The sequence below is a fragment of the Aspergillus japonicus genome (genome assembly GCF_003184785.1).
Source record: "Aspergillus japonicus CBS 114.51 unplaced genomic scaffold BO86scaffold_44, whole genome shotgun sequence".
Lineage (NCBI taxonomy): Eukaryota > Fungi > Ascomycota > Eurotiomycetes > Eurotiales > Aspergillaceae > Aspergillus > Aspergillus japonicus.
Genome location: NW_020291681.1, coordinates 238,184 through 263,864, shown reverse-complemented (window position 1 = coordinate 263,864; position 25,681 = coordinate 238,184). Strand labels below are relative to the sequence as shown.

General features: G+C 54.3%; 8 protein-coding genes across 8 annotated transcripts; 4 read left to right on the top strand and 4 right to left on the bottom strand.

Moving 5' to 3' along the window:
* Positions 1-1,244: 1,244 nt before the first annotated feature.
* Positions 1,245-1,766, top strand: BO86DRAFT_150928 (uncharacterized protein). Its single transcript, XM_025666309.1, has one exon. The coding sequence runs from the start codon at positions 1,354-1,356 to the stop codon at positions 1,633-1,635; it is 282 nt and encodes a 93-aa protein (XP_025525484.1). The 5' UTR covers positions 1,245-1,353; the 3' UTR covers positions 1,636-1,766.
* A 353-nt stretch (positions 1,767-2,119) lies between these two features.
* Positions 2,120-4,801, top strand: BO86DRAFT_401782 (PSP1 family protein; the record flags this gene model as incomplete). Its single annotated transcript, XM_025673800.1, has 2 exons — positions 2,120-4,233; positions 4,282-4,801. 2 exons carry the CDS (start codon positions 2,120-2,122, stop codon positions 4,799-4,801), a joined length of 2,634 nt encoding a protein of 877 aa, XP_025525483.1.
* Positions 4,802-6,983: 2,182 nt separating this feature from the next.
* On the bottom strand, positions 6,984-8,947 carry BO86DRAFT_150811 (RING-H2 finger protein). Its single transcript, XM_025666308.1, has 4 exons — positions 8,679-8,947; positions 8,529-8,608; positions 7,948-8,458; positions 6,984-7,889 (listed from the first exon to the last, which is right to left on the bottom strand). Exons 1-4 carry the CDS (start codon positions 8,680-8,682, stop codon positions 7,147-7,149), a joined length of 1,338 nt encoding a protein of 445 aa, XP_025525482.1. The 5' UTR covers positions 8,683-8,947; the 3' UTR covers positions 6,984-7,146.
* Positions 8,948-9,678: 731 nt separating this feature from the next.
* BO86DRAFT_366632 (uncharacterized protein) lies at positions 9,679-10,200 on the bottom strand (the record flags this gene model as incomplete). The annotated part of the gene is made up of 1 exon (XM_025670109.1): positions 9,679-10,200. Exon 1 carries the CDS (start codon positions 9,925-9,927, stop codon positions 9,679-9,681), a length of 249 nt encoding a protein of 82 aa, XP_025525481.1. The 5' UTR covers positions 9,928-10,200.
* Positions 10,201-10,479: 279 nt separating this feature from the next.
* Positions 10,480-13,074, top strand: BO86DRAFT_411571 (histone acetyltransferase NGG1). Its single transcript, XM_025674593.1, has 3 exons — positions 10,480-11,281; positions 11,358-11,818; positions 11,871-13,074. The coding sequence occupies exons 1-3, from the start codon at positions 10,672-10,674 to the stop codon at positions 12,927-12,929; spliced, it is 2,130 nt and encodes a 709-aa protein (XP_025525480.1). The 5' UTR covers positions 10,480-10,671; the 3' UTR covers positions 12,930-13,074.
* A 557-nt stretch (positions 13,075-13,631) lies between these two features.
* Positions 13,632-17,154, bottom strand: BO86DRAFT_420768 (nitrogen permease regulating protein NPR2; the record flags this gene model as incomplete). The annotated part of the gene is made up of 5 exons (XM_025675228.1): positions 13,632-14,858; positions 14,920-15,056; positions 15,128-15,556; positions 15,608-15,706; positions 16,377-17,154. The coding sequence occupies 5 exons, from the start codon at positions 17,152-17,154 to the stop codon at positions 13,632-13,634; spliced, it is 2,670 nt and encodes an 889-aa protein (XP_025525479.1).
* A 1,695-nt stretch (positions 17,155-18,849) lies between these two features.
* BO86DRAFT_457776 (putative DNA repair protein) lies at positions 18,850-22,040 on the top strand. Its single transcript, XM_025677247.1, has 8 exons — positions 18,850-19,073; positions 19,129-19,146; positions 19,214-19,347; positions 19,402-19,500; positions 19,558-19,711; positions 19,766-20,034; positions 20,088-20,666; positions 20,720-22,040. Exons 1-8 carry the CDS (start codon positions 19,046-19,048, stop codon positions 21,965-21,967), a joined length of 2,529 nt encoding a protein of 842 aa, XP_025525478.1. The 5' UTR covers positions 18,850-19,045; the 3' UTR covers positions 21,968-22,040.
* A 369-nt stretch (positions 22,041-22,409) lies between these two features.
* BO86DRAFT_150716 (urease Ure) lies at positions 22,410-25,572 on the bottom strand. The gene is made up of 6 exons (XM_025666307.1): positions 25,454-25,572; positions 25,301-25,387; positions 25,194-25,220; positions 23,080-25,134; positions 22,969-23,028; positions 22,410-22,919 (listed from the first exon to the last, which is right to left on the bottom strand). The coding sequence occupies exons 1-6, from the start codon at positions 25,472-25,474 to the stop codon at positions 22,659-22,661; spliced, it is 2,511 nt and encodes an 836-aa protein (XP_025525477.1). The 5' UTR covers positions 25,475-25,572; the 3' UTR covers positions 22,410-22,658.
* Between the last annotated feature and the right edge of the window lie 109 nt (positions 25,573-25,681).

The following is a 25,681-nucleotide window of genomic DNA, read 5'->3' as shown; positions in this document are numbered from 1 at the left end:
ATTTCCTTTCCCGCCCTGAACGATAAGGTACCTCCGGTCACACCACCACACCAGCACCACCTCACTCCACACATTCCCCCCGACGATCGTCATCGATCAAGCAACGTTGCAGAAGCCCGCTTTTCCCACTTTATCCCCTCCAAACGTCTGTGCAATTTACGCCGCTCCGCGCTCGGTACGTCGTTCACCATCACCATTCTCTCCGTCATTCTTCCTCTTCCTCCATTCACTTCGCCCGACCCAGAAACCGTTCCTTCGTTCCTTCGAAACGTGCTAATTCAAGCGGAGTCAGCAAATAGTTCCCTTGCTACAATTTTCACGCTTGCCGCTTCCTCGCTGCCGTGATCAGTTTCAAAATGCGCTGCTCCTAGGGCAATCTGCCTAGAATCACTGGAGCCAGTTTGCTTTTCAACGTCATTCGTCTTATGGTCATACAACCCATCCCCGATCTCGCGCACCTGGTGGTCCTTCCCGTCGCGACTCGAGGCTCATCCTCCACATAGACCAGATTCGCGCCACGGCCAGAACTATAGCCCAACTTCAGACTGCGAACGCATCCGCAACGGCAAATAAGCACATATTAAAAAAAATATCCGTCGATCCGTCTCGTGCGACTTGCGACATACATCCTTTCTCTTGCAACCGGTCGCACAGCGCCGATTCACATATCATCCTCTCGTCTAGATTGAAGCCTGGTCGCTTCGTGCGAAGCACGATCTCTACATCGTCATTGAAACAATAACTCGGTCGGGAAATTGCTGCGTTGCTTTTATTGGATAGAACATAAAGAAAAGTTTCGTTTTCTACATAGACTGGTAAGTCGGATGTGGCTACGTCTATTATCTCGGATATGTGCTCATCTGAGGGATGCGCCAACAGACGCGATCACGAATCATTGCGATCTACTCTTGTCTGGGACAGTCGGCGATACGGGTTTCGGTCTCGAATTGAACTTGGGCTCATTGAACTCCAAGGTATGTTGCCAGGATTCGCAGCGATCGCCATCGCGTGCCATTTGCGCATGAGACTTCGCCCCCCCCCCCCGGTTTCTTCTTTTCTTTTTCCTATTAAACCACGGTCATACCGGTGTATATCAGTCTTTCTCTCTCTGAAAGATCCAGACTCCGGCGTTTAATGGACGGTTGTTATGCGCAAACTCAACACTGAAAGTGGTCCGCTCCCAGTGTATGAGGTTATCCTCCAACCGTTCATTGTACAGCTCGGTCTGGACAATTCAGTGAAAGAGGATTGCACCGATGTACCCGAGCTTGTGACTTGATTATATTCACAACACGAGAGCAAGCTGTGAGTTGAGCTTGCCTTCGGGCCTGTTCGGTCGGTCTTACCTTCCTGATGTGGGGACATCCAAAAGTGGTTGCCCGATTCAATGGGTTCCGGAGTCGCCACCGGCAGCTGCTCCCCAGCTTACATGAGCTTCACCTATATAGCCTTACTCTCTTGACTTCCTATTCATGTCGCCCACGTTTCCCTCAGTCTTTATTCACTTCACTTCTTATTCCTATTTCTATCATGGATTTTTGCCATGGATGGGTTTCTCACAGCCTGTTGTCAGAACAAACTTTACTAATTAGTCATATGACAGAACAGGAGGTCAGCCTTATCTATTCTTCGTGAGAGCTAGTATTTTCGGGCAGAATATTTGTGCTCCTAATAGAGTTCGCGAATTTGTATTTACTTTTTATCCGAAGCGAGTCCCAGCCCGGTTCAGGTGACTACAGATCCCATCCATTTTTTTCGCCTTCGACTAACGCTCGATTAGGGACATACCCCACACTTTTTCATTGCGGGGGCCAATATCCCTTGCTCCCTGACGTCAGTTTTATCAACTTTGGTAAGTTGCCTTTGTTCGTATTCACTTGCACCAATGTTTGAACGGTTGCTGCAAGTATTCAATTGACCTTCTGGTCTTTCTACCAATTTGTTCATTCAACTCCGTCTCATTCTGTCCAATCCGAGCAGTCGAATCCTCTAAGCTCAGGCGATGTTGTTCCCTGCTAACAGAATCTCGATGCGCAGTGCTCGTCTCGTCCGGTTTCATTGCTCATCAGACGGCAGACAGCCTTTACGTCTAACACAGGCCTACAGAAAATAAAAAATCATGGCTGCACAATCGACCAAACCCACCCCTCAGACCCCTAAGTTGGTCGCCTCTCCAACGCCGACAAACAATGTCTCTGCTAGACTGGAGAAGACCCACCTCGGTGTTCGTCGCTCAACTCCAGATTCAGAAGCTCTCGCTTCTTCAGATGATGATGGAGATCATTCCCACAATATTATTGCGCCTACGACTGCTCCAACAGCGAAACCTGCTCGTCGTACCTCTTGGCTGAATGAGGTTCCTGCTATTGCTCCTCGGAAAGCTTCCCTGACCGGCCTTCCTCTGTCCTCGGGCGCCTCCATCCCAAGCAGCCCAGCTACCGACCAAGCGGGATGGCCCAGCAGCACGAGTCCTGGGATTGGTAGCTCCATGGGCTGGAACAATGTTGGGAATAGTACCTTTGCCTGGGGCACTGGTATCTGGAATACCGAGTCGCGAAAGGAGCCACCGCCCCGCCTTACCGAGATCATCCCTTCGCCGACTATGTCTAATCCACCCACCGCCACTAACTACTTCACGGAGGAGCTACTGAGCCCTACTCGTACAACCGCGGGAGAGGCTGCAATTCCGTTCTCGATTCCTCTCCATCCGACTCCCAAGACTTACCGCTCACAGTCATATTCCGTCGGCCAGTTGGACCCTGAATATCTGAGTCTCATGGCGAATAAGACCGCCTCTCCCTACTCTGGTGGACGAGCCCGCAATGGCGGCCAATACACCTCCCTCCAACACCGGTCGTCTCGTCCCAGCCTTCTTGGTGAGCTTGGCCATGATCCTGCTACTCTCGGACGTGTGCGCGAGGATGAAGACGACGAGACCGGAAGTCCGGATGGCTCGGATGGTAGTTTCAGCAATTATACCGCCAACCAAGCCCGCACAATCGAACAGCTTTCGAGGGAGAACGCTCTCCTGCGTCAAGCCGCTGGCCAAATTGACAACCCTTTCAGAGACCGTGCCATGTCCACAACATCCGCGGCTAGTGGCTATGCGGTTGGAAATGGCATCCACAACTTGCATCGTATTCGTGGCAGTGTCCCGGAGGAGACCGATCTTGCTGTGGAGGACCTGGACGAAGTTGGGGACATCCCTGGCTACAACAACCTTCATGGCGGTCCCCGCCGGAGAATGTCCGAACACTCGATCAACTTGGAGAAACAGTACCCCAACTACGAGAATCGTGCTCTCGAAAACGTTCGCAAGGCTCATTGGCAGACCTCCCTCGGATTTGGTAGCTTTTCCGAAATCCCCCAGAGCCGACGCCATTCATTCGCGGATATACCTATTCGGCATGGGTCCATCTCGGGCGAGCCACAGGCAGCCCCGGGCACAAGATCCGGATTGGGAGACCGGGAAGAGGACTTTGATGGCCCTCTGTCCAATTTGCAAGGCCAGAACCGTGAGTATCCACAATTTCATGCGGCCCCTCGCCCCGAGGAGCATGAAATGGAGTCAGAGTATTTACGAGCTCGACGATTTGCAGAATCCTATTTCGCTCGCGACCAGGCTCTCCGCAGTGCCGAGGGGCCTTCCATGGCGACTTCCCTTCATCAAGCATACACAATGCCGAACGCCTACGGACGCCATCAGCCGGGTCTTGCGCATCAGAATCAGCTTTTGTATATCGTCACATTCAAATGTCATCGGGCAGATGTTTTCTATATCCAGGAGGACACCGGACTTCAGGTGAAACCAGGCGACCTCGTCATCGTCGAAGCTGATCGTGGAACGGATCTTGGCACCATTCAACATGCCAATGTGTCGATGCAAAAAGCCCGGGAGCTCAAGCAGCAGTATGCGGAAGAACATTATAAGTGGTTGATGATGTTTTCTCGACAGGGCCAGAACGGTGCGGCAAGTGTGGTCAACCCCCCTGGAAGTGTGCCGGGCCTGAACAACAGAAGCGCCATCGGCGGGATGGGCCCTCATGGCTCACATGGCATTCAAGACTCCACTGCCGACATCAAACCTAAGCTGATCAAGAGGCTCGCTCAAAACCACGAGATTTTGACGCTTCGTGACAAGGAAGGGAACGAAGCGAAGGCCAAACGTGTCTGTCAGCAGAAAGTGGCAGAGCATCGGCTCAACATGGAGATCTTGGATGCTGAATTCCAGATGTAAGTCGACCCTGCCCAACACTGTACCCTGGATACTAATTCTCGTAGGGATTGGAAGAAGCTCACCTTCTATTACTTCGCCGATTCTTATATCAACTTCAACTCATTGGTGACCGATCTCTTCAAGATTTACAAAACTCGAATTTGGATGTCGGCCATCAACCCTGCCTCTTTTGTGACGCCTCCAAGTGCAGGTCTTCAGGCACCAAACCCTTTGGCTTACAGCCATGATACGCAGACAGATCGCTCGCACCAGCACGATGGTAGAGTGTATGGCTCTGCCCGAGATGGCCACGATGCTGGGCGAGATGGCCAGCTAGGCATGCTCCGCAGTGCGTACGCGGAGCCCTATCAATCTCTCGGCCCGTCCTCCCGGGCGCCAGAGTCCGGCCTTGGGGGACACGCGTCTCCGGACCCTTTCTCTCCTTACTCACCTAGCGGATATAATCCCTTGGACTCGGGATATGTCGACTACGCGGCAGGCACTGGTGCAAGCGCTGGATCCTCCCGTATGCACCCCCAAAATGAGTGGATGAGTCGATTTCAGGGCTTGTCGCTCAATTCTTGAAATTGCAACGCAACTCTCATGAGTCTAAATCGTGGATTTGTCGCGGTACATTGAAGAACAATTTGCCACCTCTGTGTTATTGTGAATTTCACCATGGTCTTTGAGACTCAAATGTGCAATTCTGCATCGAGACCACCTTTTCGGGGTTGTCATGTACTCAACCTGGACTCTATATGCTCGTTCCGACTTTTTTTTTTTCTTTTTTTTTCGCCAGTTCTATTCCCCTGTTTTTACACTTGTACACTCGTTTCCTGACGCGACTTTACAAGAGATAGAAATCATGCGCAACGGATCAAAAGAAAGAATCATGACATATCGTTAGTGCGGATACTTAATAATAGACTCGGCCTTGATGACCTGACAGCACAGTGACTTGACATTCTTCTCTAGGCTGGGGATTAAGACCATGATGTCAAGATATGCTGCTTGGGGCAGTTTCCTCGTTCATTGTATTATTTCTGTCTTTTCCCCCGTGCAACGTCAACTTCTCATGCTCGAAGACGCTTCTGCAAATTGTCTTTGATACCAAACAGAAAGGATGCAAGGGAAGTTGACTTGTGCATGGAATGTTTCCTTTTCCATTACCTATTCTGTGTGATCTATGCTTTATGGAGGCGTCTCTCCTTGCCGAGGGTTTCTGTTTCTGTGATTAGTTAGGCTCAGGGTACAAGCGGAAATGCCTTCATCCTGTATGGGGAAGGGAGATAAGAGATGGGGTTCTTTCCTCGGGTTAGACTATGATTCTTCGAAGAATTAAATTGACTGATGTTGTGATTGTATGACTGGTAATGTGCAGAAGTAGTCAAAAGTACCCTATCAGTAGTTCGTTGTATGCCAGTGATCTGTATGTAGCCTCTATCCAGTCCAGTACCATGGGCTGGGGATGCTTATTCGTGACAAGATAAGAGCTGGCTGCATTCAATGACTGACCTGCTCTTAGGGCTGATTTTCCTTCCAGAATTGCAAGTGCTCAAATGTAATCAGTGAGGTTTGTATGTAGTTTGGTGCATACATTCTGTGAGCTGTGTCTCAGTTGAGACGAGGGGCGTTTTAGTCTTAGGTCAGCCCCCCTCCCCCCCTTTTTTTTTTTTCTTATCTTATATGCTGCTTGCTAGGTGGTGGACTCTGTACACATACCCATCGACACAGCCTACAGCGCAACGTAATGTCCTCCGGCTGGATCGTAGACAAATGACCTACCTCGCTACGGAGACGATTGCTCGGGATGTTTGGTATGCTGAGGAAAAGATATAGTATTGGTTCTAGAGTCTCTAGTAGGCGGAAGATTCCTGCTATGCCTCACAGTCTAACAAATCCAAACCACAGGGCATATTGTATCTTTCATGATGTGTGTGGTGTATTGGGTTTGGATTCGGCTGCTTTGCTACTACTACTACTACCACTTAAGGCTTGGCTGCACCCCGGCGCGCTTACAGTCTTGTGGCTCGGCCCCTCCATTCGCACCGTGGACTGTACAAGAATCCATCAATACATCCATCCGTCTTGAGCATCCATTGCGCGAACACAAGCCCTTCCGGCACTGCTCCCGGTCCCTACACCCATCATCTCCATTCCGATTCGTGATCTCTAGCTGTTCTATCTCCATGCTCGGCTCAGCCAGTCCAATAGTGGAGTAGTCAACCTCTGAAAGGGTACGCTCGCGGCGGTCTGCAACCACTACTATAGCTAGCTCCAAATCTCGGGCGAGTCCCACTCTAAATCTTGTACCACAGATGGTATGTATTAGGTTGGCAGACGGGGCGGAAACTCGATGAGAGGGTTGGCGTAACAATCCTGGGACCCGGAACGTTGAAGCTGCCGCGTCACTGGTGTTGGTATGCCCACACTGTTGAACCCGCGCTCATGGTGCCTAAGCCCCTCACGAGGCCGATGCATACGTCGTAAGGAGAACGCTTGAAGCTCCTTCAAACAGAGAGACAGAATGAACAGCCTTGGAATTGTAAAGTCGCTATCCCAGACATCGTGGCTCCGTTGTTCTTGTTGCCAAAACCATGGCATAGGTTGAGCTATTGGTTTGTTTCGTGGCGAAGCCTTGTCTCTCGCTCATAGATCTCTGTTCCTTATGTTGCGCGAAGTGTGGTGGTGAGCTTGTGGATTGCACTGGTAGGCAATCGGAAGATTGACGATATCAGATTGTCACATGCAAGTTTCAGTACCATCAACTTCATGCGACGTGATCCATTGATCGCGGGAGTCATGATAAATGTTGTTCGGCCATTCACTGAACAAAGATGGACACAGAGCTTGTTTGAGCCCCAGACCTTTGCAATAAAACCAGGGCGATCATAGGACGTTGGAGGAAGGTTCTTGATCAACCCCACATCTCAATTTCTTGCCATCTGCACAAGAATATCTGGCGCAGGAAAGCGCTCAACTGGCAGTACACTCTTCTTGCACAGTGGACACAGACTGCTGGACTGGGTCAATGCAGTGTCGATACAATCCGGGTGGAAGATATGTGCGCATGGTAGTTCTCGCACGGTGGACTCCCCCGGCACATAGTCGTCCAGACAGATCGCGCAGGTCGTCTGTGATCGGCTTAGTCGATGTTTGTGCCATCTGTCATTCACCTGCGGCGGGGAGTAAGTGCCGCTACCGCTTCTGGAGGAGTGAATAGATGCGGCTCTGTCTTCGACTTCCTTCAACCTGGCGGGTTCTGGTCTGAGTACGATTGTTTCTGAGGAGAATTGGGGTGGGGTGTCACGGTGGTCGGCTTTGACGTTGGCGACGATCGTTTCTGCAGATCCCATTGAAGCGGGATGAGCATGGGAATGGGCTATATCTATAGCAGGCCGTTCCTCGGGTTCGTCGTCGTGATCAGCATTGGCCTCGATTCCATAAACATATATTGGCATCGTATCCAAGTAATCCGGCGGGACTCGCAGCTGATGCATCCCCAGATGCTCCGGATCTACATCCCCGCTCTCCATGCGCCGTTGAAGCGTCTGTCGATGGCGCCTTTGTACAAGCTGGTAGAACACGAGCAGGACCACACTCAAGACGAAGATTGTTCCCAAAATAGCTAAAATGAAGCCCCAGAGACTAGGCATGGTTTGGCTTGTGCTTTCTGGTTTTTGACATTAGGACCAATTACCCGATACCATCCAGCAGCAGGGACGACCCACCTATATCAATTACGGAAATTAACTGGTAATCGGACTGAAACCCACCGTCAGGGTTGTTCACAGTTCCGTACAACGATAGCCTCTCCATCAGGGTGACACCCGCCGGCCCGGGTATCGCATACACCGGGTATTTGTTTGTGCTCTTCCAGTCGTCTTCATCCCCTAAGGACCATGTTGGATCTCTTGCCGGCGGTGGTTGAGCGTCATCGCTCTGGGGCTGAAAGAATACCAGCGCATCGGTACCAGCATCTTGCGAGGCGTTGAGGAACGCTCGCGTGCAGTCAACACTGATCCAGGGCGCCAGGCCGATCTTGCGGTTCCCGAGCGGGGTGATATCGTCGAGGCGGGTCACATTGGCAGGAACGTATGCAGCGGTGGCATTGTTGCACGCGTCGGCGGCATCGAGGCTCGGGACGAAGAGAAATCCTTCAATTGGGCCTCTGCCAGGGGCGCCTTTTCTTGACAGTGTCTGAACAGTATGATCGAGCTTTAAGGAGAACGCGGCGCTGTTCTGAGGGCGTTTTCACATCCGTCAGTCTTTTCTCCTCCGCGGTTTCTGGGGACTCGGACAGAAAACCTACATTTACTGACGGTGTTGCGTTAGTTGCTTGCCCCGGATTGGCAAAGAAGACTTCCGTGAACGTGGTAAGTGATTTTGCAGCTATGAGCAAGTGAGTTAGCCGCAGCCCTTACCCAGGATGCATACCTTTTCCCGGTGCTGAGACACTTACTCATGATGAAGGTGATCGCATGGGGGCCTACCGCCCACTCGAAGGGGAGATCTAGCGACTTAAAAAGACAACCAGCACAGCCAACATGGTGTGCCGGGTTTGGCTAGGCGGGGCGTAGGAGATTCGTATCCATGTTGGCCACTGTGAAAGAAAGAATGCAAGCAGTGTCCAGGCCGATAGCCAGGAGGAATGCTGACAGTAGGGCAACTGAGGGAAATGGGTCGGATTTGCCCGTCAGTGACAGGATTGCAATGCTGCTGCTGAAATTACTGCATCGGACATGGAGCTGCAGAGCTGCAGAACTGCAGGGGCAAGTCATGCAGGGCTCCGAGGTTCTTGGGCTGTCTCAGCTCCCCAGCTCTGCGTGTGAATGCTCATTGCGGGTGGTTTGGGGGGTGACCTGGTTGCCGATCGGTCCTGTTTGCAGCAGACGTTTGCGGAGGCTGACTGCCATGAAATGTAGGACCGCAAACATCGAGCTCGACATTAGATGGGATCATCTTCTGCTGTTTTGCGGGTCATTCTGCAGCTACATCATGGATAGGTTGACCGATAGATAGATTGATAGATGATAGATCGATGGGATGAATGAACGAGTTCCCGAACAGCTGATGCCACTGCCTCTAGTAGTTTTTTGAAACCACGACTAACCTCTTCCGTACTAGGTAGATGGAGTCTCTATCTCGGGGCGGTGAGGGCCAGATCCGCGCTGAAGGGCGGTGTAAGGTACCACTTGTAACTACGGAACACGTTACTGTACATTGTAGTTACATTGTAGTTACACTACAATGTACACTACATACACTACAATGTACACTACAATGCCAATCAATATCGACCGAGACGCTGGTCTTTCTCTAGATTACACCCCACCTCCACCTCCACCTCCACCCAACGCGACTGAGATCTGTTAGACCCTATCAACCATAAGCATATCAAGACCAGCTGCTGCTTACACCTAGATATTTAGTCAGAGATAAATCATGACCTAGGAGATGGGTCATTTGGTAGCCCTGTAAGTGCTTACTTGCGCGTTCTCAGGGGCGTTATTCTGAAGTCCATAGGAGGCACATATCAAACCAGCTTGCTTGACGTATTTAATCAGTCTAGGGCAGCTGATGAGAGTCTCCGATGCGAAAACTATGCCAGACAGACTCCAGCGCTTCGCGAAGTGAACAGCAGACTGTAGACTAGAAGCCCGAGATTCGAGACCCATTGTCGGGGGCTTGCCAGCATTGGTAATAAACATGGTCGGAAACACCTTCTGCTTGCATGCCAATAGAATGCAAATTTCTGGCGTGAAGGAGGACAGAATCACATTGCGAGCACTGTCAGCGTGTAAAGAAAATCCTCTCAAGAATCTTATCGACAAAGATATTGATCTCTATGGCGATTGGCGCAACACCAGCTTCTGCCGCTTCATGCAATCTTGGATATTCTTATGTGCCGTGTTAGCTCATTCCCCTCCCCAAACAAAGAAAAAAGAAGGATCAACGAGGATTTTTTTTTGGCTCTCTCGAACTGGGAACCTTGAATCTTTATGATGCATGATGGATCTCCGCTGTCAACCTAAATGATAGGCAACTAATCCCAAGGGGGAAAGGCATTGATTGGCCCTGCACTAATCCCAAATCAGCGAAGCACTCTCGTTAGATCACGTGAGGAGAAAGAGCCTATCCGTTTCGACTCTGACTAAGCCACGGCACGTGATCTCACATGCTGCTTCCTTCTCACGTGCTGTCACCTTCCCCAGGAATGATGCTACAAGATGATTGGGACTGTTACTGGTACAAGAGACCAAGTCCACCTCGCCATCAAAATTAAACAACCTCGAAAACTGATCGGTTACCCCTCCAACTCGAGCGTCTACACTACGACGCTTCAATACGCCGAGTGAAACATTATGGACCACTAGCCCGCCCGACCTCGGTCAGTTCTCATCTCATCTACCCCAGCTTTCCACTACCGACCTCCATAACCTCACCATCCGAACATGCCCGCCGCCAGCAAGGGCAAGGGCAAGGGCCGCGACCGCGACCGCGACCGCGATCGGGACCGGGACCGGGACCGGGACCGTGAGCGTGATCGCGAAGTGCGCCCCTCGCGCAGTCGCAACACCACCCCCAGCTCCAGTTTCAGTGCTGGCCCGACCGCCGGCGGCCTCGTCCACAGTTACCTCGACAACGATGCCTCGAAGCTGATGATGAACGCCTCGATACAATATGGGGAGCTGTTGGAGCGCATGGGCGGGGTGGGGCCGATCCCCGATTCCAAGTCGCTGGAAATGTTGATGGAACACCTCAAGACGCTCAGTCAGCTGGCTGAGACCCGGGGAGACGTGTGCAATGCCGGCATCCGGGAGCTGTCGCAGAAGCGCAAGGAAGTGGCGGATGAGCCCGAGCCAGGCGATCGCGAGGGCGGTGGCAGCGACCGACTGAAGATGAAGCGCGAAGCTGACGAAGAGGATGAAGAAAAGGTGTTCAAGGGCGGCAAGCTCAAGAAGAGAAAGGAACGAGGCAGCAGCTCCAAGGAGGATCGGCCTCTGGCCCATGGAGCGCATGGCCTGGCGCGACAGGATGGCGCTGAGACAAAAGTTGAAGGAGGTGAGTCTCTTGCTGTTCTTTCGCCTTTTCCCTCCCCCATTCCTGTCGCTATGAGCATCATCACTGACCTGACCAGCCGCATCCCCAGCTTCCAAAAAGTCCAAGAACGCCGCCTCCGACGATGCCTCCCTCTCGCCCAAATCCCCCCGCGAGGCCGCTGAGGCCGCCAAGGGCTCCCAAGGCGAAGATTCCGATGAGGATTCAGATGACAGCTCCAGCTCGCACCAGCCCGAGCCCGCCCCCACCGTGCCTCAGGTGCAGGTGTTCGGTCCCAACCCGCTAAAATTCGATGACCCGACCATTTATCACATTCGCGAGGTCACGCCGGATATGACCGATGAGGAGAAGAAGTTCATCTACAGCGTCAACCGCTTCCCTCGCAGCGATCTGAGCCACATGATGGCCGGGGTACCGCCCGACCGCGACTTCAGCAACTCCAAGCCCACGAACCAAGTCAGCGCCAATACATTCCTCGCCTACGTGGACCCCTACGTCCGCCCGATGACCGAAGAGGATATGGCATTCCTCAAGGAAAAGGTACATCCCCGCTCTCGCCCAGCGCCATGCCAACCATAACTAACAGTCCCAGGGCGACCGAGCAAGCCCTTTCATCATGCCCCGACGCGGCAAGAAACACTACGCGGAGACGTGGGCCGAAGAAGACGGGCTCGGCAATAGCGACCAAGCGAACGGCGACAAAGAGCGTCTCCCGCTCAACCAAGGCCGCGGCAACATCGACCAACTCACGGATGAAACCGTCGAGACCGACAAAGTATCCGTCGGCCCCCTCGTCAGCCGCCTCTACTCCCTCCTCCGCTACGAGCACCGCTCGAGTCCCGACGACACCAACATCACCACCAACGGAGACGGCACGACGACCACGAACGGCCTCAACGGCTTCGGCGACTCCATGGACCTCGACCACCCGTCCCTGCCTCCCCCGCTCCCCAACGGCAGCGGCAGCGGCAGCGCCCCCGCCGACGCCGACGCCAACAACAAACCCCTCGCCTCCGCCACGGCCTTTCCGGACGCCTCACCCAACGGCTTCAAGACCCCGGCCGCCAAGCTCGACCACGCCCAGCTGGACGAGCGCCTGAAGGCGGAGCTCCGGCACGTGGGGTTCCTGGGGGCCGACGACAACCCAGACTACGACGCGCACTACGACGACGACATCGCGCAGCGGCTGCGCCTGCTGCAGAGCGAGCTCAAGAAGCAGATGATCATCAACAGCGCGCGCAAGACCCGCCTCCTCGACATCGCCCGCGAGCGCATGGCCCACCAGGAGTACATGACCATCCACGACGACCTCGACTCGCAGGTCCAGCAGGCCTACCTCAAGCGCACCCGCACCCTGGGCAAGAGCAAGAAGGGCTCCCAGGCCAAGCACCGGCCCGGCGCGGGCGGCGGGGCCGGCGGGGCCGGCGCAGGCAGCCACGTCGCCAGCGCCGCCGGCGTCGGCCGCCCCGCCATCGGCGACGTCGCCCGCACCCTGATGGACCGCCGCAAGCGCTGGCGCGACTGCATCGGCCCCGTCTTCCGCGAGAGCAAGACCAGCGTGCCCGGCCGGGAGGAGACGGTCTTCGAGCCCGCCATGATGGCCGAGCTGGAGAAGGCCGAGCTGGAGGGCTGGGACGACGAGCAGGAGTAGAATCCCCCTCTCTTCCTTCGTTCGTTATCCTGACCATAGGATTATGACGTCGGTGTATGCATGTTCGATGTATATCTTTTTTTGACTTTGTTCTTGACTATCTTGGGCTTCGCTGAGCGAATCATGGAGAGGGATCTTATCAGATAAAAAAAAAAAAAAAAAAAAAAAAAAAAAAAAAAAAAAAAAAAAAAAAGTGGGGGGGGGGGGGGGGGTTTCTTTTTTCCTGTTGCCCTTGGGGGTCATGGGGATTGCAGCGAGTTTTCCTTCCGGGATATTACGGCATGTCGGTTCGGGCGTTATGACATGATTATTTACGCGGGCGAGGATCTTCTTTCTTTTCTTTCCTGTCCACGGAGTATACATACAGTACATGGAATCTGTGGCTTACTGTCCGTCAGTCGTGTTGCTCACGAGGGCGTTTTTGCACTCTTCATTTGCTGATTAGAGCAAAAAAAAAATAATTCTCAAGGACCTGGTTACAGGAAGTAGGTACTGTACATGGGTCTAAATCCTATCACAGCTTATCTCTAGCCTCGCGGGAACTACACTGGGTAGTGCCCGTTCAGTGGAAACTGTCTATCATTTCATAATATCTACAGTATACGACGTAACATCTAAATCCACGGGGTATCAATCAATACAACCACCCAACCTCTTCATTGTCTCCCCAGGTGTTTGTTCAAATGACCCTGTCCATGGCATCTACCGATGGATAATCAACACCTCCCCGGGGAACCGCTTCAACCGCGCCGTGAGCTCGCGCTCGCTGATCTCGAGCTCCGTGCAGATCTGATCGAAACAATGCATCCCGTCTAGATACTTGGCGAGCGTTTTGTCGTCGATCTCATCCTCGTCCTCGTCGTCCTCGTTGTTGTCGAGCGTCACCACCGTCCCCGGGCGACTTCCGCTGTGCACGGAGGTCGAGTGCTGCTCCCGTCCTCCGTCGGCATGGTGTTGTTGTTGTTGGCGGTGCTGCGGGTGCGGGTGTGGGTGCGGGTGCTGGTTATTCTGGTTGTGCTGTGCAATCGGCGCCGGTTCGTCGCCCGCGCTCGACGCGTACGGAGAATTCGTGCCCGTGCCGGGTCCGCGCGAGGAGGGCCCGCTGGAGATGGGGATCTGGAGCGTTCCCCCGCCTGCGGGGGTGATGGCGGGGCTCTGGTGGTGGTTGTGGTGGTTCTGGTGGTAGTGGTAGTTGTGGGAAAGGGCGGAGGCCTTGAGTGGTGGGGCGGGCTGGCCCGTGGCGACGGCGTATTTGTGCACGCGGTAGATGAAGCCCTTGATGACGCCGAAGGTGATGAAGCGGCGGATGTCGATGTGCGAGAGTTCGCGGCTGTGGTGGAGATACCACTGCTTGACGTTTTGGCCTTGTTTGAGGCTTGCGTACAGGGAGACCAGCCCGGCGCCGTCTACCACCGGGCGGCTGTCGTAGGGCCCGCGGGTTGGGGAAGTGCCAGGGTTGGGTTCGGAAGATACGGAGGTCGCGGTGGCGGCAGCTACTGCGGCCGGGCTGGCGGTGACGGTCACGCTGGATGAGGTGGCCATCACAGCGTTGGAGAGGAGGGTTGGGCTTGGAGTGCGGCTGGGCGCGGTCACGCTGGCGCTGCTGGTGGTGAGCACGTCGCCTACCGGCGGCCACACGGCGTCTGGGTCGGAGCCGGCGGCGAGGGTTGCGGATGCGGCAGTGACGGGCGAGGCAAAGGAGGTGTTAACGTAACGCGCACATTCATGTTGCATGTCCTCGTTCATGGCGATGGTCGAGCTGAACTGCGCGGTAGGCGCATAAATCGCCGAGAAGGAGAAGATGTCGAGCAGAAACAGACACCCGTAGTATAGGAGGTGCCGGATGGCTCGACAGGTTAGGGAGAAGTCGGTATCGGCTAGGATTGAGATGATCCGTACACTGTTGACTCCGTTGATGTGGGGCACGATCTGGATGAACGATTAATCAGGGCTACGCTCTGCTAGGGGTGGTAAGGAAACCGCGACGTACGCGTTGCATGGTCAGATCCCAGTTCTCATCCATGAACGTCTGATATCGGACCGTGAACAAAGGGACCTGCCAGGCCTTGACTGGCGGAGGAGCCGGGTAGATTGGGAAAAGTTTGATGTTGAGGGTATTCAGCTCATCTGGAATCCCGTCAGCATCCCTCTGTATAGCCGGAGTACGCATGAAGTGTAAAGCGCGGGGCAAGAAGTACCGATAGGAATCATGCATTCGCAGTAGTTGTTCAGGTCCTCCATCAAAGTCTCGCACAAGCTATATACCTTGCCTTCGCCGGATTTGGAATGATCTCTGGACAAGAATCCATTCTGTTCCTCCAATCCGTGCATCAGATCCGCGAGCTTCTGCACAACGCTCTTGTAGGTGCTGAAATCCTCCTCTTCCGCCAGCACCACACAGAAGTTGAAGATGAACTCGTTGCGGTCATACCGAAGCGACTTCATACAGATCGGATATCCCAAGATACGATAGCCATTGGTGCAAACCTGAATCAGGTTCCCGCAAAGTTCTTGCCGAGGGATCACGAAGAAGGAGATGTCGGAGAAGGTCAGGAAGGGGGGCTGCGAGGGCGCGGCGGCGGAGGGAACGATAGCACCGTCTGGAACCTGGTGAACAACCTTAGGACCTAATCGAAATCAGTCGTTGCCAGCCAGTTTAACTTCAAAGGCTAGCGTACCCTCTTGGGTGTCGAACTTGCTGTAGAAGATGGCTTTGATCATGATGACGGTGGGTGCGGGGGAGAACAAGGGGTGGGAGGATGAGGAGTTAGGATTGACTAAGAGGCAAAGATTATACAGAAATTCAACCCATTCTGCATAGAGATCCAAGCGCCTTTCAACGAGCGCGGGCCCCGAAGAAGTGGGCGAAGAACGACATTGATGAAGAGTTGGGGAAAGGAAGGAGTATGAGGTGCAAGAGAAGACTTTTGGGTGTCGCGGGGCGTCGCGGGGAACTTCAGGCGCGGCGCGGAGAACCTTTCCGCCCGATGGACTACAACACTACAATAGAGTCACTTGGGTCACCTTCTGTCTATCGATTATCGTGTATATTGTAATTATGCTATGATCCTCAACAACCAAATAAGTATCTATGCCCAACATAAGTAGCAGGTTGGTCGGGTATTAGACACTGTTGAGGGACAGATTCACATCAAGAAAAAACCAAGGAAATCTATGAACAACCAGTTAATAGAGATATCACGCTTGAAGACGCCGGTCCACCGGAGCGCTGAAAATGCATCGATCAGAAAAGCCAAGCCCATTCGCTAATCCGAAAAACAAAAAGAACACTATCTAAAATCTCTTCCTCTGGCGGCATACTCCTCTTCTAACGAGCAGCTCGGGAGGGTGCCTGGCCTCCTGCTCGTCGAGAAGCGAGCAAAGTGGATGGCGATGGTAGTGTGAAAGGTTCTGATAGGGAGCTGGAGGGACGAATGCCTGCTCGACCCATGTGAGGCATCGAGGATGGTATGTCGTATAGGTATCCCAATGGCTGGCCCATTCGGATTGCATTCACCACGTCAGTATAGCTTCCCCGTTCCCCGGCTTCCTTCAACCATTGTTCCCAATCTTCGTCCAGTGGTACATTGGCACCCTGTTCGCGCGCAGCGCTTGCGGCCAGTAGACGATGGTTCAGCTCCACCCCGCAGCTTTCCATTTCATCCTCGCTGTAATCTTCCTCGACGGTTTCTTCGAGGATACAGTCGATGCCGCGGTCATCAATGACGTCGCTTGGAGTGCGTACTTCGGGGGTCGGCATCTCTGCCCTGCGTTCCGGTTCTTTGGCGGGTTCCGGGCCGTCCTCGTAGTGCACTTCGACGGACGGAAGAGGAGAAGGGGATGCAGGTCGGATACTGTCTGCAGTCGTATCGCGTACCTTTACGCCCTCCTCGATCTCATATCGCTCACGAGCTGACTTGGTTCCCTCCCAGCGGCAGAGGGACGAGATCTCCGCCTCTGTCAGACCCAACTCATCGAAGGCCCTGAACAGTCTGCGGTGCCACGGGAAACGGCTGAGCCTCATACGGTGAGGACCATGTGAGTAGTCTAGCCCTGGATATTGAGCTTCGATGCAGTCGAGCGATCCATAGAAAGTTGACGTTTCAACGCGAACTTCGGGGACCAGGTTCCGAGTGATATGAGCCGAGAATGTCGCCGGATCGCTCGCACGCGGCCGTGGGAACAGTGCGCTGTGCACGATTTGAGCCAGCGATGGTTTGTGCATAGTGAAGATGATTGATGAAATTCGATTCGGGCCAAGTCGTTAAGGCGGAAGGTTGAGGATAAGTGGCGAAGATGGGGTTGGAGGTCAAGGTGTAAAAAGCAAGTAGTGACGGAGAGATGCGGTGAAGGGTGGGAGAGGTGGGAGAGTGTATAAAGAAGATGATCCTAAGGACAGATATGGGGTAACAAAGTGCACGGATACTGGGGTGAGATGAGGAGAACAAAGAATGAGAGCAAGAAGGGGGAATGCTCAGACGGTGAGGAAGATACCAGAGATGTATCTGGTTGCGGAAGGGGGTAGCCGGAGATTGTCGATCAACAATAGTCGTGGTCGGAATGAGCAATCGAGGATGGGCTAGAAAGCCTAGAATAGGAGACAGGAGGTGCGTGGACGCAGCCCGACTTGGTCAAGGTTTCAGCCAACGCTCCGTACTCATAAAGTCTCTAATAAGGGAGAACAATGCAAGCCGGCATATCTCTCCGGGATAATCGCATGGGATCCCTACCATACACGTGGATTGGAGGTGTTGCAGTCGAGGCGTTGTCGAGGTATGAATGAAGAACAATGGAAGACGCGATCCGAGGGCCGGGTTGAGGAGGTGAGGAACGGAGTCAACTCGCTTCTCCCTGTCTTCCTTTCCCCTTCTATGATCTGTCGGAGATATTCCAAATGGAAAGGGAGCGATGCTTCCTGGAGGCGAATAATAATGTGACGTACCACCCGACGCCTTGGCTTCAGGTACGATACCGTTAGAACTAGAAGCCTAATCCGTCCCGCTTGTCGATCAGAAACGATGGGGAATCGGGCCCATTCTAGTGGAATGCGGTCTAATTTAAGGCTACCCTGATTCGGGTGAGGAGACGCAGAGAAGAAGGAAGTCTGACGGTGATCAAAGGAGGACGAAAGGAAGAGAAATTCACGAGGAAAGGTGCCTGTGTGACCTGGGTTGACCTTTTTATACTTATCGGCCGTTCAACTCTGAATCAGTCGGCTGACTCTGGGATCGACGAAACCACGCAGGCAAATGACCAGCGCATCGCATCGGAGACCGACAGCGTGGAGTCGTAGCCAACCTGAATCGATGACAACAGGTCGATCCATCACCGTAACTGTGCAAGACACTCTGGCCGCCTCACGTCGGTGGTGGTGGTGGTGGTGGTGGTGGTAGTGGTGATGATGGCATGGCATGGCATGGCATGGCACACCAGCCCTGCGTTGGCGGGCGGGTCCGTTCTGGCACTCACTCGCGTCGCCCGCTCGCCTCACAGAGGTTCAACAGTTCAACTGCAAGGCCACTTGGACTGCCTGGATCCATGTAGGTACTCGAATCGAGAAGGATTCTGGGCCAGCGTCATGACGTTTTGGTTTTGGTTTTGTCTTTTTTCGTGTTCCTTTCCTAGAAATATCTCCTTTCTCGTTTCCGTTTGGCGGATGGATTGAGACAATCGACGGGCCAGACAATGTCCGAAAGGGTAAAAATTGGGCCCGGGGCCAGAAAGGCGGTATGATCTGGACTGCCTTAACTATGGAGTACAGCAGATGCTGATGCTGATGCTGATGCTGATGAGGGTTATTGCAGCAGAGCCAACAAGTGGGCACCTTCAGGTAGGCAAGGCAGTAATAATAGTAAGCAATAGTAATGCGTCAAGTGCAGCAAGCAGCATTCTCTTTCCTCTTTCCTTTTCCTTCCCCATCCATTTCCCATTCATGAAAATGCCCAGTCACGTTACCACCCGTCATACTTGCTTCTTTCTCTGCCCTTTCTTTTTCTCCTCTTTTCCCCTAGTCTCTGTGCGGCACAGACTCGAGTAACTCGCCCTTCATCCCTATAAAAATGCTCATGATACTCTAGAATAAAATCATCCGATCTTCAGGAGGATAGTGAAAGATCATGTCTACCTTTGATGGAATTGTCCAAGGTTGGTGGTGTACACCACACAATAGATGAATGTGGGCATATCTGATGACGAGTAGAATTTCCCTATATACAAAGTAAATCATCTTGCAACCAACTTTCTCTTCAATGAATAGCAGCATTGATGCTGATGGTCATTGCCAGTCGATTACTTCCGCAAGAGCCCAGACAGACCTCCCCCGCTGGTCTGCTTCCTGAGCCATGTGCATAGTGACCACCTGCAGGGACTCGAGTCCTTCCGAGCGCCCTTCATCTACTGCTCAGCAGCCACACGCGAGGTGATTAGACCTGTTTGAAGGCCCCATTGTCGCAGTAGCTTACGGTATGGTCAGCTACTCCTACGCCTCGAAAAGTATCCGCATCGGATGAACTTCAGCAAAGGCATTCTCGAATCGCGCAGACTGCACTACAAGCACCTGTCCAAGCTTCTGGTATTTTCGCTCGACTAGCCCTATCCTGCCCCTAGACTGCTGACTCGCTCGATGAAGAGGCCTATCCCGCTGAACACGCCAACGGAGATCGACCTGACCCCACGGCTGTCCATCAGGGTCACCCTTCTCGATGCGAACCATTGCACCGGTGCCGTGATGTTTCTGATCGAGGGTGATGGGAAGGCCATCCTGTACACGGGTGATATCCGAGGTGTGTCAGTCCTTTCCTCGGGAACTCTCCTCGGTTACTGACATTGCGATGGAGCTGAACCCTGGTGGGTCGACAGCATCATCCGGCACCCGATCTTGGTTCCCTACACCTTAGGGACCAAGCAGCTGGACAAGATCTACCTCGACACCACCTTCGCCCGTCCATCTCACATCTGTCGCGTGTTCCCGTCGAAAGCGGAAGGCCTGGCCGAATTGCTGCTCAAGGTCGACGCCTACCCCGAGAAAACGACGTTCTACTTCCGTGCATGGACTATGGGTTACGAAGAAGTCTGGATGGCCCTTGCTGCGGCGCTTCGATCCAAGGTACTTCTACCTGTCTGTAACATCAGGACTGCTCATGATGCTAGCCTCACAAGGTTCACGTCGATCGATACCAGATGGACCTGTATAGGTCTCTCGCTTCGTCGCGGGTGGAAGGGGGCATCAACGAGGTCCCCTCGCTCTGCGGGTTTGAACTAGGAAACCGTTACGTGCCAGGCTGTCTGAGCGAGGACGAGCGCGCTCGAATACATAGCTGCGAGCCCGGCGTGCAGTGTTCGGTAGCGAGATCCAAGGACACTGTTTACATTATCCCGGTGGTCAATCGGACCAAGGACGGCTCCGAAATGCCCGAGTTGGGGGCCGGGGGAGGAGGGGGTGATCTGTATCAGATTCATGAGCTCGAGCTGCCCGACAAGTCTGCCTTGGAGCAGCTGGAGAAGCTTTGTTTCGAGCGGATCCATGACACCCAGGCACTATCGCACACTAGACAGGCCCTTATCGAGGCGTTCGAGTCGAAAAGAAAGGCGCTCCCATTGGACAGCTTTGGATTGAAGGACGCAGACGAGATGCCTCTGGAGAAGCTGGTCAAGATGCTCGGCCGGGGTCGTGCTGAGGAAACACAATTGCCGGGTGACGAGCATCCTCCGGAAGGCGAGGCACTTCCCAAAGTCATCGTAAGATCCCTATAGCGCTGCTCTGCTCTGGCATTCACTAACAATCAAGCCAGCGCTTCCCCTACTCCCGACACTCCTCGTACTCGGAATTGTGTGATCTAGTTGCCGCGTTCAAACCGCAAGACATCCACCCTTGCACCGTCGACCCGGTGACCTGGACCGAAGATATCTCGATGCAAAACCTCTTCGGCCACCTCTGTTCCGGCACCGAGTTCGCGCACGACCAGGCGATGCGCGACATGATTTCCAATGACGAGGAACTGGTCCATCGAAGGAAACGGTCAAGGCAAGCAGCTCCCTCCGTGACCCCACAGTCAAGCCAACAGTCCTCCGGCATCACCCAGCAGATTGAAGCACGCGAGAAGCCACCACCCTCACCCTCACCGTCACTGCCACCTCCTCCGCGTCCACCACGCAAGAATCTTCCGACATTCTCCTCGTCAACGCCTTCCACAGAGGACCTCAACCTCCCATCATCCTTCGCGACGATCAACGAAACCACCTACAATCCCACCACTCCCTTTCCCAACCCAAATCCCGCTGCAACCACCACCACCACCACGCCATCCCAAGCCCCCATCATCCTCCCCGCAACACCCCAAACCACCCGAATCCACCGCAACACAATCCGACAAGCATGGACCTTCCTCGAAGCCCTGCCCGACTCCCAACGCGAAGCCTACAGCCTGAGCTCCCTTCCATCGTCGTGGCCTCCGATGACCCACGAGCAGGCCTCCGATGATGTAGCCGACCACGACCTCATCCCCTATTCATCAACCCAGCTAGACCCGTCACTCGAAGACAAGAACAACAAAACCATCCCCCCTTCCCCAGACGCAGACGCAGACGCAGACACTGCACCAGAGCCCCAACAACCCCGAAACAACCACACTCTCCCCACCCCGGGCAACACCACACCCTCACCCACCACCACCACCACCCATCCCCAAACGAACCCCGACCCCACCTCCTCCCAAGAGGAAGAAAAAGAAGAAAAAGAAGACGAAACCCTAATCGACGACCTCATCACCTCGCCTTCACCCTCAACATCCCCATCCCCTCCCTCATCCACCTCATCCACCAACCTCCCCCACAGAAGCGATAACCCACCCCCGACGAAACGCCACCGACCCTCCACCACCAACCGCCCAACGCGCAACCCAAACCGCCGCCCGCACACCCGGACCCAACGCGAGGACGCCTACCGCGCCGCGCAGGCGGACAGCTACGAGGCGTGGGCGACGGCCGTGGCGCTGATGTCGACGGGGAATAATCATTCGGAGGTTGAGATGGAGCTTTAACCCTCCAACCTTCCCTAAATCTGTTGAAGGGTTTACTAAAGCTTTGCGCGAGATTGAACAGGGGAGAGTGGGTTTGCGGTGGCGGGGTTGGGGAGGGTGGGATGGTGTCACTGATGGATGTTGTTCCCCTCGTCCTTGTTGGGTCATCAGAATGTAAGATACGTTGGGGGGGGGAGGGATTGGTTTTGGGACTGTAATGTGATGGAATTACTTCGTGGATGGCTCTCCTGATGTTATATCATTGATAAGCCTAACGGAAGGAAACGAAGAAGAGTGATTGAATCTCGGGCTGTCGTTGGCATTACCTGACCCACCTACCTCTCCTCCTCCCCCGAGCATCTACACAATTCCCCAGATCGAAAGCCACCCACCCACCCACAAGCAACCCCTAATCAAGCCTCGTCTCCAGATTTATAATAAGTAAATAGCCCCCCCTCCCCCTCCAACAGGCCGAAAGTCTGTACACAAGAATGACGAAAAAAAGGCTAGTCTGTATACCCCCCCAACCCAAGAAAAAAGACAGGCAAAAATAAGAGAACCCAAAAGGTATCACTGCATCATCAAAGGAAACTCGTCACACTACTACTACTAGGTATAATCCTACCCACACCTTTTCTTTCTTTATTTCCATCATCATCATCTTCTTCTTCTTCTTCTTCTTCTTCTTGTTCTTCCACATAACCGGACGACATCAGTAAACAAAGTAATCCTGCGTCAGCGGCAGAGTCTCCGCCGGTTCCGCGTCACAGAGCATCCCGTCGGCTTCGACGCGGTAGCTCTCGGGATCGACCTTCATCTTCGGCATGATGTCGTTGAACTTCATGTCCGCCTTGCCGATGTTGCGGCAGTTCTTGACGGCCGCGATCCGCTTCTGGAGGCCGTAGGTCTGGACGACGCCGGCGTCGATGGAGGCCTGCGAGACGAACATGATCGAGGTGCTGGGGACCATAGCCTGATGGGGTTATTAGCTTACTATCGCACGGTTAGGAAGAAAAGCTTACGCCAAATTGAGGACGCATGATCACGGGCTGCACGGTGGGGATGGAAGCGTTGGGGTCGCCCTAGGATTGTTGTCAGTTCGGCTGATGAGCAAACATGCAAGAAGAACCTACCATCTTGGACATCACGATCATTCCACTCTTCAGCACCTGCGCAGGCTTGGTGCCGAACGAGCTGGGCGACCACAGCACCAAGTCCGCGATCTTGCCCACCTCGATGCTGCCGATCATGTGCGCCATCCCCTGCGCAATGGCCGGGTTGATCGTGTACTTGCTGACGTAGCGCTTGACGCGGAAGTTGTCGGCCCCCGTGCCCTCGTCCTCGGGCAGGAACCCACGCTGCGCTTTGTTCTTGTGCGCCGTGTTCCATGTCCGCAGGATCACCTCGCCGCAGCGGCCCATGGCCTGCGAGTCGGAGGACATCATGCTGATGGCCCCGAGATCGTGAAGCACATCCTCGGCGGCGATCGTCTCCGCGCGGATCCGGCTCTCCGCGAAGGCGACGTCCTCCGCGATGTTCTTGGACAGGTGGTGGCACACCATCAGCATGTCGAGGTGCTCGTCCAGGGTGTTCATGGTGAATGGGCGGGTCGGGTTGGTGCTACTGGGGAGGACATTGGGGTGCTCCACCACCGAGATGATGTCGGGGGCGTGGCCGCCGCCCGCTCCCTCTGTGTGGTAGGTGTGTATCGTGCGGTTCTTGAAGGCTTCAATCGTCTGCTCGACGAAGCCGGACTCGTTCAGTGTGTCGGTGTGGATCATGCACTGCACATCGTACTCATCGCACAGCTCGAGACATTTATCGATCGCAGCGGGCGTAGAGCCCCAGTCCTCGTGTAGCTTCAATCCCGCAGCACCCGCCTTGATCTGTTCTTCGATGCTCACTCCACCGCAGTCGTTACCCTTACCCGTGATACCGATGTTCATCGGGATGCGATCGCACGCCTGGATCATTTGGCGCATGTGCGTGGGTCCAGGGGTGCAGGTGGTGGCATTGGATCCGGTCGAGGGACCCGTACCTCCACCCAGGAATGTCGTGATGCCAGAAGCCAATGCCTCGTCCGCCTGTTGAGGGCAGATGAAATGAATGTGCGTATCAAAACCCCCAGCAGTCACGATCTTGTTCTCTCCAGCAATCACATCTGTCGAAGAGCCAATAACCATACCCGGCGTAACGCCATCCATGATGTCCGGGTTTCCAGCTTTGCCGATGCCAACGATAATCCCTTCCCTGATACCAATATCGGCCTTGAAGATTCCAGTCCAGTCAATGATTAACGCGTTCGTAACAACCGTATCCAGACACTCCGCGGTGGACTTTTCCGAAGACTGGCCCATCCCATCCCGAATCACCTTGCCCCCACCGAACGTGCACTCGTCTCCGTAAGTCGTGTAGTCCTTTTCAACGCGTACCCAGAGGTTGGTCAACCCCAAACGCACCAAATCTCCAGTCGTGGGGCCGAACATGCGCACATACACCTCCCGCTCCATGGAGAAGGGGGTCACAAGCGCGGCGTCCGCCGTAGGTTCGGAAACATGAGCGAATCCGTCTGCCTGCAAGCGCATCATAATCTCCTCCGCACGGCTGAGATCCACCTTGCCGGAAGCCAAGCGATTCCCTCCCCGGATGATCTGGTGGCCCCCGATCTCCACGAGCGTGACGACCTTGGTGTCACCCGGCTCGAACCGCACGGACGTGCCAGCGGGGATGTCCAGCCGGTATCCATACGCGCGGAGGCGGTCAAAGTGCAGCTGCGGGTTCGTTTCGATAAAATGATAGTGGGAGCCGACCTGGATGGGCCGGTCACCCTTGCTCATGACCTTGAGCTTGATGCGCTTCCTCCCTTCGTTGAGCGCGATGCGGCTGTTCGGGACCGGCACAATGGCTCCGGGCATGCTCTCGGGCGTGTAGTCGGCGGGGTCCGGGTCCGGGAACGCGTCGGCCGGCGGAATGGGGAGAAAGCTCCCGTAGAGCGCCTTTTCCAGATCCCCGTCGTCGCTGCTGATCGGGTGGTGCACGGTCACGAGGTACGTGCCCGTCGGGAAGGTTCCCTCGACTTGCAGTTCGACCAGGGTCGAGACGACCGAGGGAAGGACGTGCCGGCGACCCAGCATTGTCTTGCCGATGGACATGAGATCGGCCACGGAATACTCTCCATCACGGATCAACTGCGCAGGCATGAGGGTAAGTCACGGGAAAGGTAGCAAGCCTCAAGAGAATGAGTTACCTCCTGCAGGTTGGATGAAATCAAGGCCTAGAGATATGCGATTAGCCGCTTCTCCTCGTCAATCGAGGGTCAACGCTGCACAGGAGCAGTTCTTTTATGCAACGTACCGAAGCTTCCGCATGGTTGAGTCGCACACCACGTGCGAGACGGCGCTGGGCCAGAAATCCCAATTGCGAGATGACGAGCTTGTCAAGCTAGAGGGGCGCGATACTGGTCAGCTTGGGTATAGACTTTGGGAGAAGATAAGATGGGGCACAGACCTCCTTTGGTACCAAATGCATGGTTGGCAGCGGCGGGCAGTGGGCTCTTGTCTACCTAATATAGTCGCAGCGCCCCTTCACGGCGACAGAAATGGCAAGACAAACAGTAGCCAAGAATTACCCCGTGGGTACAAGAGAGAGGGCGAGAGCTTTCGACTGGGGACTCTACGCAGATGGACCACCACGGGGGGGAAATTCCAGGTTAAGAACGAGAAATAATGTGGGGAA